General features: G+C 40.8%; 1 protein-coding gene across 1 annotated transcript; it reads left to right on the top strand.

Moving 5' to 3' along the window:
• The first annotated feature begins 3,374 nt into the window (after positions 1–3,374).
• Positions 3,375–12,223, top strand: LOC137286328 (uncharacterized). The gene is made up of 7 exons (XM_067818118.1): positions 3,375–3,555; positions 5,980–6,384; positions 7,171–7,569; positions 7,687–7,923; positions 8,192–8,284; positions 10,256–10,334; positions 10,717–12,223. Exons 1-7 carry the CDS (start codon positions 3,480–3,482, stop codon positions 11,270–11,272), a joined length of 1,845 nt encoding a protein of 614 aa, XP_067674219.1. The 5' UTR covers positions 3,375–3,479; the 3' UTR covers positions 11,273–12,223.
• Positions 12,224–12,468: the final 245 nt, after the last annotated feature.

The following is a 12,468-nucleotide window of genomic DNA, read 5'->3' on the forward strand; positions in this document are numbered from 1 at the left end:
TCAGCCTTGATGATGAAGGAACATCAGATGGAGTTACAGCTTTTAATATAGTAGGAAAATGGTCTCTTCCACAGAGGTCATCGTGGACTGACCATTCGAATTCATTTAGCAGTTCTGAATTTATGAGTGACAAGTCGAGAGCAGAATAAGTCCCTGTACCAGGGTGTAAATATGGGTTGGAACCATCATTATAAGTACATAAATCATTGTCAGAACAAAAGTCCTCCAACAACTTACCTTTAGTGTGTGTAGTTACACTACCCCAGAGTGGGTTGTGCCCATTTAAATCTCCCAGTATAATACAGGGCTTCGGGAGTTGGTCATATAGAGTTTGAAGATCAGTTTTGGCAAACGTCGAAGACAGTGAAATATAGCGTGAGCATAGCGTAAACGCTACATGTAAAGTAATTCTCACTGCCACAGCCTGCATATTAGTATTAAGTGAAACAGGACTTTGAATAACGTTTTGTCTGACTAGAATGGATGATCCTCCAGTGGCCATGTCACCCGGAGGTGAAAAACAATGATATGCATTAAATTGACGAAGGTATGTATCTGTTTGTTTTAAATATGCCTCTTGGAGACATAACGCCGAAGGTGTGAAATCTTGGACTAATAGCTGTAATTCATGTAAATAAGTCCTCAATCCCCTGCAGTTCCACTGTACAATATTATTGGAATAAAGTATTTGGGGGGGGGGGGGGGATTTATTGGGGATCTACCCCGCACTCTTTTGGAGGGCGACAAGTTATGTGCCCTAGAATGGACGTTTTCCGAAACGTCCATGTCTTCAAGAGACCCATATTTATTAAACAACTGAATTATATTTTGTAACCCTTTAGGAGCTCTGCCACTTTGTTGTTTTGAAGCATCAGGCTTAGGCTTCGGTTTACTTTTCCCAGTTTGCTGACTATCAGCTATCGATTGAGACTTTGAGCGTGACTGAGATAATGATAATGATTTGTGATCCGAAGACGACTTTGATGTACTAGGAAGTGATTCCTCAGTCTGAGATGATATAACAGGGTACAAAAGCTGTGGAGAATCGCAATTTATCCAAGTGAAGGCAGTCTGGCAGTCTGTGGATGATTTTGTTATTTTAGGGGTAGACACCGATGCTACTGTAGCATAACTTTCTGGAAGATCAGACCTTTCTACCAGTTTTGTTTTGCCTCAGAAAAGGAGATACTTTGAGTGAACTTTATTCTGTTTATCTCCATTTGTTCTTTACAAATAGGCCACTGTTTCGAAGAAGATGAATGGTCGCCTGAACAGTTGGTGCATTTTTTGAAATCACTGTCACAATCTTCTGTTGTGTGTGTCTTCCCACCACAGTGAGCACACACAACAGACAATGTGCAAGTATTCACGCCATGTCCATATTTCTGGCATTTAAAACACCTGAGCGGGTTGGAGGTGTAGGTATCAACTTGTATGTTACAATAGCCTGCCTTCACTGATTTAGGAGCATTTGGACATGAATAAGTAAACAGATAGGTATTAGTTTGGAATGTTTCATTGTTTTTTCGGGTTGAAAAGCGCTTCACATACAGCACACCTTGATCTTTCATTTCTGATGCAATGTCAATTTCGGACATATCAGCAAACAATCGATCACGATCTCTGATGATACCTTTACTAGTGTTCAAGGTCTTGTGAGCAGAGACCGTGACCGGAATGCCCGGTCATCAGGTTCGTTGCTTGTTGCTTTTTCCCGCATTCGACTAGCAGGGCACGCGAACGCAAGCGTTTAATGTTTTTCACCTCCCCAGCAATACCTTGAATACCCTTGGATACAGCAGAGGGGTTCAACTTTAACGGTGTCTTGTCAGGAGTCTCAATAACAACGAAACGCGGCCAATATTCAATCGATGCAGACGGTCTATGGTCAGTATCAACAGGGTCAATATCAAATGGACGTTTTGTTTTTTGGTTGGGGTTTCATACGCCATAGTTAGTGTAATATGGTTCATCATCCGAGCTCCCCACCCACCACGGAGTATCACAAGGACAATGCTAAAGCAAGCGGGCCTCCAGCTTGCAGCACCAAGGATACCTGGATGATATACTCCAGCAGAACAATTACAAAGAATTAATCCATCAGATTGGCCCATGAGCCACCGCCTTCTGGGCATAAGACACTAGGCAAAATTCAGAACTTCAAATACATTCCAAAACCAGAAAAGTCGATGACTAATTCAGTCAAGACCGAAATTAAAAGTCCAAATAAAATTTGTGCAATGACATATATATCATTAATGCACAGGGTTTGGCATGACCATCTGATTGGTTGAATCGGGCCAATTCAACCACCCGTCTAGGTGAAGTAAGGGACCAAGTGGTGTGTTGGGCAAATGGAAAGCAGTTAAAAGCCCAAATGCCCTCAACCACCAGGATCCCGTCCTCCACCGACACAGGTCGCAACCCACGGTAAACAGGCTGCCCAATTTCGTCGCCTCTTCCGACAAGCAGTGGGGTGCTGTGGACACATTCTGTCCCGGGTCCACACGGGAGAAGAGCACTTAGCGTTACCCAGCACCCACCACGAGGAGGTGGCTCTTCGTGGGTGCCCGCGGAAATCCAGATTCGAAACCCAAAACATTTCTAGGATCCCCGGTGGACGTAACTCTGCACAACCAATTGTAGCAGGAGACGATTGTACAACCCGTACGCTATGTGAAATGTGATGACCGAACACAAGCTGACGGAAATAAATAAGGAAACACCACTTCACGGCAGTGTTTCCATATCTATTTTCAGATTTCACCCCCCCCCCCCCCCCCACAGCGCTATTCAAGACATTGTAAACTGTTAAATATAAATTATTATGTTTGAATTTTCCTGTGGTCCTTTATTTGTTTATCTCAGTATATGCTGACCAATTAGTGTACAGTATACATGTATACAGTATGACAACTAGTGTACAGTATACATGTATACAGTATGACAACTAGTGTACAGTATACATGTATACAGTATGACAACTAGTGTACAGTATACATGTATACAGTATGACCAATTAGTGTACAGTATACATGTATACAGTATGACCAATTAGTGTAGAGTACACATGTATACAGTATGACCAATTAGTGTAGAGTACACATGTATACAGTATGACCAATTAATGTACAGTACACATGTATACAGTATGACCAATTAGTGTACAGTATACATGTATACAGTATGATCCAACGACGTAATTACATAATTAGTATATTACATATCGACATGTATTTGATTATGGATGCTGTATGTTGGACTTGATAGAATGGCAAGCTCACGCGTTATCCTTTTGGGACGAGCTGACCTCATAGATAACATATGAAGCTACACAAGATTACATATGACTGTGATACATATATATATAACTGCACTGTGACGTAAAAGATAGCGAGGTTGTGTTCCAAAGGTGGTTTGGTCATATTAGCTGTTAGAACGTCTTACGCTGTGCCTACAACATCGGTCACTAGTTGATAATGTATATGAAGATGAAGATACCTGTGCTGTTTTTCACATTAATGTGGGTACGATTAGCTCCATCAGCATCTCAAGGTAAGCCATGTTTTTCTTGTTGTTATTAACTTACGACAACTGAACATGCACGCTTTGTTAAGCTGAATATTTACGTGTAATCATGTCAGTACTTGCACATGTCCTACAATTCTTCTGAACCCACATTGTCGTTGACATATCATTCTAAGTCAGAACAACCGACTTAATATATGTAGCATGTTTCATTTTCCAAACTGATATTTCCTCCGTGAAACTCAAAATGTTTGGTCTTCACCAACCCGTGCTTGTCGTTGGAGGCAGCTGAAGGGATAGGGTGGTCAGACTGGTTGACTTGGTTGACACACGTCACCGTATCCCATCTGACCAACCAAATCAACTAAGAAAACTAACAACAAAACTGTTGCCTTAAATTAACGTATATCTTCATGTTATCAGTTCACGCTTAAAGGCCACACATAATCAAAAAATCAAACATGATCAAACCACAGCTATCACTTATTCATGACATATAAAATGCATTGCTGTTTCAGAAAAAGACAAATAAACAAAATCATAACCGTAAAATCGCAAATCAAAAGTGAAATATTTTGTACTCCGGTTTACCTCCCTCGAAACGATACTGAACCCAGTCAGAGACGGTGGGTGTGCACTCAAGAGTAACGAAGCTTTTCCATTGGCCACTGGTTCAATTTCAGATACGCTCTGTTTACTGGATATACGCCCGATAGGTGTTAAAGTGACCCTAATGCAGAGCAATTTCCGTGGACTAGTGTTCCTTTTATTATTGTTCTTCTCCGTGAATAATAGCATGACATCTCAGCATTCGTGACTGGTTCGCGACCTCATATACCCATATGCGCAATTGGCAGTTTAAGTTTAAACTTGTGTACGATGTGGTTGAGATATTAAAGATATGACGTTACATATATTAACTCACTCACGTTCTTGGGTAAATAGGTATACTCAGTATTTTACTTAAGAAAAAAAATAAGATTTTCTACCAATGATAGGGTCGACGTTGTTATTAGTTTACGAATTCAAATAAATCAAATGTGTGCGCTGTTACAGACCATAGCTACCGAAAATTACACATGATTGTTGCTAAGAAAGTGTGGCCGATCCTCAGTACTATCTAAGTGTAAAGCTTTGCAATCCATTGGGCTTATGCGAAACAAATTTCGTGTTTCGTGCCTTTAGACATCATGTTTTTACATGACATGGTTATATCGAGGGAAGAAACAGAAATGGTATATCGAGGCAAGAGCACAGAAATGGTATATCGAGGCAAGAACATAGAAATGGTATATCGAGGCAAAAACACAGAAATGGTATATCGAGGCAAGAACACAGAAATAGGATCGTATTGGATCAGTCTCTATGCCATCAGGCATTGCGAAAAAAACCACAAAAAACTCTTCACTGCTGGGATACTTCATTACAGTCAGACAAGGAATACCATGGATATTTTCATATAACGGCATGTGATGGGTCTCCATCCTTCTCACTGTTTAGGGTGAACAAATTCTGCCAATGTAGATAGCAGACCAGTCCCTGTGTCCGTCACGCTCGAGGGAGCAGGTGCTGACCAACTTGTAATTAGACCGTTGGCGAGAAACATCATGATCAATCGCTCCGCATCAGTGCCCTTTAATTGCATGTGGTCTGTGATTGAAGTTGTGCATTGCATATTGTCATTAGCAAACACACAGGCAGATACTAGTATATAAGTGTCAGTTAATCAGACATTGAGTTTTCTCTGTGATAGAGTCTGCTTATTACAATCAATAAGCTTCTTTTTCATGTAGATTATTTACATGTTAGTGTACATGACCAAGATTAGATTACTTTTCACGACCTCATACTCCGGGCAGCCATACTGTTTCAAGTTCCATGAACCTATTCAGAGCGCATGCGATATGACCGCAGCGCAGCATAGCTGTTGAAACCACCTTTTCTCCCAGCGCCGGGGGAAGATTAGGGAATCGTTTGAGTTCCGATTTCGCGGGCTATTTTTATTTTTTTAGTTTTTTAACTCTGGGTAGGACAGTGATTGTCCTGCTTTCGCATTGTCGACCTTTGCTTAAGTAAAAAATATTCACAGCGAGACAACGCGACAACGCGACACGGCGACAATGGCCACAATGTTACCTTGTCGTACTTTGGTGAATTCTGCCACTTTTTGCTGCTTGGTTTTCACACAGCGTTTAGGATTACATAGTATAGATTCAAAATTACAATGACAAGAATATGAGAAATTAACATTATGCCCATGTGATATTTAATGACAAAATTATATATTGTAATTTCTATTAGAACAGTCAAAATGATTAAACGTTTTTTCTGGTACCGATATATACAACTTCATGTTGTATTTGACTCATCACCAAATGGAGGTTCAGTGTATCTATGTACAATGGTCACCATTTTCAATGGTACTTAGGCATACTTGAACATCTGTTTCAGACCTGAAGTATGTGTACATGAATGGGTCAAGTATTCAAGTTCACCAGAAAACCCTGTGTTATCAACAGAGGTATGACGTGATGTGCGACAAGGATTGGTTTGCACCAATAAAAAACACATTTTCACTTAAAGAACCGGCGTTTTCATCAGCTAACAATTGCACTGGCCAGAGGGCATATCCAAGCCAATGTTGTAATGTGGATCCCAATGACTGCAACTTTACAAGCATCAAAGACTTTGACCAGATAAGACAGGTGTGTTCGGGGAAGACCCACTGTAAGGGGCAGAGAGCACCATGGCACCCTGTGTATGAAACTAGACCCAACATGAATTGCAAATATCAACTAGGGTTGACACATGTGCTGACAACGCAATACGTGACGACGGAATACATGTGTGCTCCATGTAAGTAGTAAACGTATGAGAAATGAAATAATCAACCTTGGCCACTGACATGCTCATTCTACATTTATTATGTCACGTCAGTAAATGTTCACACATTCTATCCTGTTTCCCCATAAAGCCACCTATTTTCGAGCTGAACATACTTCATCTGATCTGTGAAATTATGACAATGTGTTATAGTCAGTAAGAAACGCCGTCCTTTCGAACTGACTTGGCAAATATTCACAGGGATATCAATAGTGTACAATAACAGTGATGAATAAGCGAAGAGGCAGATAGTTTTATCTCAGTTCAGTATATATTTTAAACGTGTGTTTCCGAAATTGGCAATACATTTTCGATCTTGATACAGGCGCATCACACATGTCATTCCAGTAAGTTATACATTAGAATATATCCTGTGTATTCTTTACAAGTCGTTACAGTTTTCACAACAGACGAGTTAAAGGGTCGCCTTTAATCATCAAAATGACATCATAATACGTTGTCGGCTCATATAACTACATTATACGTACGTTGTAGCAACGGCTCAATGATCCACCACACAAATTTTACCACGTAAGCAAAGATCAGTCATAGTGACGAACCAATGCATTAACAAGAGCAAAATATTTGATTTTTATCTTTGTGTTCACAGCCATGTGATTTTGACACATGAAACGTCAAATATATACCAATCAATGCTAACTATAGAGATTAAGTAGTGTTTCTTGGTGATTCTGTACTGCGCTGCAAGCGAGGGATACACGGTGGTTCAATGGTAATATTTTCTTGTTTTCTGTGCAGATCAATCAATTCAGCAGATGTGTGTGAAAGGGACCAAAAAAGGGAAAGGACTGTTTCTGTCGTCGAAAGATTATCCCCTCTACTATTCCCAACAAACAGGTTTCAACTGCTCTTGCAAGGTTGAGTTTGGTCAAGCAGTACTGAAGGTTGCAGCGATTGATCTGCGACTCTGTTCTAGCAGTAATCGATGTGGGCGTAGTCTCAGCATAGGTAAAGCCACGCGAATCAGTGTCACAAACACACAGGAGAAGGATCCCTCCTTATCAGACTCAATCTTTGGCATTGTGGGAATGGAGGAAATCTACTCGGCCCCATCAGCCACTGGCCACTTGACGGTAGAACTGAAGAATGTGGATTCCAAAGAAGCATTATATTTATGGATGTACCTGTATGCAGAAGGTAACGAGAGAGAGAGAGAGAGAGAGAGAGAGTGAGAGTGAGAGAGAGAGAGAGAGAGAGAGAGAGAGTGAGACAGAGAGATGGGTTGCTGCAAGTATTTACAATGTAATGTTTCAGGCTCCGATATCACCGTGACTTGTGATGGTGAGACGACGTTCACTACACCCACCACAACCACGACAACTACAACTACAACTACACCGTCCACATCAACCACGCCAACCACACCGACTACACCCACAAGATCCACAATGCCCACAACAACATCAGACTTGACGACACCTGTAACTACGACACCAACTACTGCTACAACCACTGCAACTACAAATGCTAAATTTCTAACACCAAAACCAGGTAAGACAAATGTCAGACCAGGTGTTGATAGAAGTGTCTTGCTCCGTTGCAAGAAGTGGAGCTTGATGATTTGTCTTACTGTGTAACAGTTGTGATAATACTTATTTCTGATGCGTTGTCTGGTTATGAAAAGTAAACAGAGAGTGTTGGAGGGATCAGAAACGATAAAGAAGATTAATACATAAAATATCTTGATCATCTATAACAACTTCTAAATGCCGCTAAAGGACACAGTGTTCTGTTCATACGGATATGTGATCTATTTCAGTGGTTCCAAATATATCCAAGACCAATATCGGCTGTAACTATGATCAGCTATGTAACTGTGAACGTGTAACAGCTCTATCACAGAAGATGTATTGTAAGTATTCCATCATTACTCACGTGTCAAGCTCTGTTGGATAGTATTGCTTTTCTGGAGCGTGTTCACAGCTGCGTATGATACTAATCGCCTATGTCTTTAAGGGAATGCATTCTGATGTTAACTTCCACTGCATTTGTACATGAAAAAATCCTCATTTGATGATACTGAGTGTTATTTAAAACATATGTAAGGAATATAATGTTTACAAGCTGGTAGAAATTCAGTTGGAACAAATAAATCAGGGCTCGAGGGAACGTATTCAACGTGTTTGACTCAAATTTGAAAAGAAAAGCTTATTTCAATTAACATCTGTTTAATTTCAATAGCGTATTCCATTCTACACTTTATGTACATAATTTTATTTCATTCAAAGTCGAAAGTACAGTTTGACTGACCCTGTATGCCACGTGGTATCACATTCTTTACACAAATCAACAGGGCGTTTATGTCTGCAAAATGTCATCAAATGTATCATTGACTTCAATACACGCAATAACGCGTCTACGGATTGATGACGTAAGACGACAGATGACCATACGCGTGATCCGTTGCCTTTCCTGTAGGAGCCATTGCTCCATGTGCTGCGCGGTAACAGGTGACACTGGTCGTCATCTGCCTTGTTGATCTAGGTAGTCCCATAGGTTTTCTGTCGAATTCATGTCGGGAGAACATGTTAGCCACAACGATGTTAACCTTATGCACAAAGTCGCTTGTCAGTCTTGCTGTATGACACCTTGAGTTGGCAGACAATGCCAGGTGTTTGTTGTTGGACAAATGACAACAGACCTGGTCGCAAATTTTGAACTATTCAGGTTGCCATAAGTAATCACAAGTCTCGTTTCTTTAGATAGCTGCAGATCCCCATACCACGCTATCGTCTCAAATCCGTCGGACTTTCTGAGCGAAATATGGACCTAACCATCAACAAAGGCGAGCCTCGTCGTCATTACTGTACTAGCAAAACCTACTCTCGTCGATGAACACCACACGTAGCCATTCACGCATATGCCAACGTCGAACACACTTGGCTAATGTCAATCAACCAAGTCGGTTTTGAAGAGTCAGATGCACTCTGTGGTAGGAACGACAGGCTCGAATACCATGTTTCTCTTTGTCGCCGCTACACTGAATGTTGATTGATACGGTGTCCAAGTCGTGTCGCAGCAGTTCACATGCGGTTGTAGCGATCATCACTGCGTTTTGTCACACATGGTCGACGACTCCTAGACCTGTCTGATGGATAGTCTGTTTGTCTTAGTAGTTGCATCAGTCTGACAGTTGCTCTGGTGCATTGCCGTAGATTCTGGCAATGAGCATGTGTTGGCTCCTTGTCGGACCATTTCGACACCGCTCTCTCTCTCTTTCGATTTGCCTCATACGTACCACATTCTCTGTGTTCTTTTATTTCTGTGTTATCCACGTGTCGCGAAGACTGATTTATACCGCCAGTATGTACTTGCATTTCGTGTTACATCAGAAAAACGACGCCATGGGCCTTTTTGCGACGTTTAGTCGATTCGTAACGTAACTTTCTTGACAATAAACTTATTTGTATTGAAACGCCGCACCCTATAGGTAAAGAAGTTGTGCATCTGTTCAGTTTGTCCTAATCTCAGTGAGAGCGACGTTTCGGTACGGGTTCTAATACTATTATCAAGCAATGTTTCGGTACAGATTCATCACTTACATGATAAGTGTGTTAGATCCTACACACAAATATCTCTCTCACTGCAAAAAAGAAATTGTCCATCCATATATTGTTATCTTTCCTTAATGGAAATACGCGTGAAGGTCCGGATTAGACCATTGACCTTCAGTAGCCCATGCATTTCGTGAGAGGCGATTAACGGGATCCAGTGGTCAGGTTCGCTGATTGATGTTCATGTCGTTGATCACTGGATTACCTGGTCCAGACTCGATTATTTACAGACCGCTGCTATGTATCTGTAATATAATAAAATGTTTCAGACATCGAACTGGCAGCATCAGCGCTCGGGGGTATTGTCTTCACTGCAGTATGCTGGTGCACGTATTCTATGTGCCACAAGTAAGTGGCAAATAAGTACAACATGTAACTATGATCATTTGTACTGATGATTGTAAATGTGATGTCACATATTTCAAGAGTTGCAATTATTTCAGGAGCATGTTGCCACGTCTTAAAAATTAATTCATACGTATTGTGTCGCATCATAAACAGGACAACACAAACGAATTGCCAAATACACGAAATATCTAAGCTCATCAGAGAAGCTTTTCCAGTTCATTCACCTGATATAAATTACAAAAGTTCCTTCATACAGACGCCATTGGATCAGGTTGGTGATAGTAATCAATGAGATCAACAGTGGTCTACGTACATACAAATATGCGTTAAATGTTCAGTTGACATGTGTGTCATATCTTTAATTGACGGAATTGTGCTGCAGGCATAACAAGGCCAAAAAACCCAAAGCTCTGAAAAGGGAGAAAGTGACTGCCCAGCATCAAATGCACCGAGTCAGAAAGAACTACTTGAACAACGACGCAAGGAGTGTTTACAGCATAGAACCATGCGACTCAGCTTCTCAGGTAGGAGGTGCAAGAACACGAAAGGACAACTATCTAAACAGAAACGAGCAAGCGGTCCGACAAGCCCAGAAAGCAAACCAGAGAGGATCTAATCAAAGTGTCCCACGGAAAATATCTGTCACGCATGACGTCCCTAATGAATACGATGAGTTAGAGAAGGATAGCACGAAGATAAAGGATGAGGAAGTGCAGTCGAATGATGATATCATCAACAAACTAGCTGATAGGCTCAAAGAACACCCTGCGATAGAAAATGTAATACGACACCAAGCCAAGGAACGTGTCAATTGCCATTATGAGACTGACATTAATGATGAGACTGACATAAAGATTATCCTTGGTGGCTTTGGGTTGGAAATACTACAAAACACCTTGTCAGAAATGGATTCACACGATCAAAATTATTCGTTTTAAGTGGCAGCTACCAGTTCACGTAGAAGATATCTGGTCATAAAAATGATACAAATGATCCATAACATACCTTCATTGCTTCTGTACCTCTTTTGTACTTTATTACCTTCACTTAATCGCACATAGCCCCCGTGTGTCTTACTCGTTATGAAGTGTGTAAGCTATCCAACATAACGCAGTACTTATTGTTGATTATGAGATGCTGAATGTTTATAATTAGATGTAACGACACCCTCCATAATATGTAACAACATTATGAAGTTGAGATGTAGCCTCTTCTGCCCCTGTACAATCACAATATACTACTCAAAGATACGAAAGATCATCCGATCACTTACGACTGATTTTTTTCTCGGCACCTGTATCAGACCACGGGTGAACTGTTCATGGTCAGGATAGCAGAGGTACTTCAATACTTGTGATTAGCTCGAATTAATAAAAAATTCTTTTTAGAAAACACAACATGTGCAACTGATGACTGCCGGTAACATATGTATTTGGATTTCGTAAAAGTACACGTATGGTCGACAGTCCACGGAAAAGCAGTTTTCTTTTCTGTTGGCATCCAGGCGTTATGGCTCCCCAAGACAATAAGGTAAAATCCAATCACATGGGCGTGGTTTACAAACTGACTGTGGACAGTCATATATTGGCGACACATATTAACCTATCAACACAAGAAGGAATCAACACTAAGCGTCAGCAAACAAACCCGACACTAAATCAGTTATCTCAGCAGCACATTCAGACGAACCCCAGTCACCAAATCAGCTGGCCAAAAAATACTGGCAACAAACCAAACAGAAAGTAAGTGCCTGCGGAGATACTGTTTTCCCAATTAAGTTCTTGCTGTTCTTGTTCCCCTGTTTGTTTGTTTTTTATTTTACTCATACTTGCTTGACAACGATACATTTATCTGTATTCAGCCGAATAAAGAAGTTGTTCATCCATAAAGATTGTCCTTATCTGATTGATCAACTTCCACACATGCCACTCAAAGTAGTGTTATCTTTTAGTGGTGGTCATCAACTGTAGTGTACAGAGGACTGTTTTATCATGTAATGTACACCTGCCGTTGTGCGTTTTGGCATGTTCATGTCGTTTAAGATAACCAACTGAAGTATAACATTGTTATTGTGTCACTCGTCTACTGATTTCTTGCGTCACGCGTTCTTGAGCTGGAAATCCGTCTTACACAA

Source organism: Haliotis asinina, chromosome 6, assembly GCF_037392515.1.
Source record: "Haliotis asinina isolate JCU_RB_2024 chromosome 6, JCU_Hal_asi_v2, whole genome shotgun sequence".
Classification (NCBI taxonomy): domain Eukaryota; kingdom Metazoa; phylum Mollusca; class Gastropoda; order Lepetellida; family Haliotidae; genus Haliotis; species Haliotis asinina.

Bases quoted from the DNA above. Each gene is read 5' to 3' on its own strand.
- LOC137286328 (XM_067818118.1), top strand. From the start codon at position 3,480: ATGTATATGAAGATGAAGATACCTGTGCTGTTTTTCACATTAATGTGG. The intron at 3,556-5,979 runs GTAAGCCATGTT...CATCTGTTTCAG, and splicing joins AGCTCCATCAGCATCTCAAG to ACCTGAAGTATGTGTACATG. The intron at 7,924-8,191 runs GTAAGACAAATG...GATCTATTTCAG, and splicing joins ATTTCTAACACCAAAACCAG to TGGTTCCAAATATATCCAAG.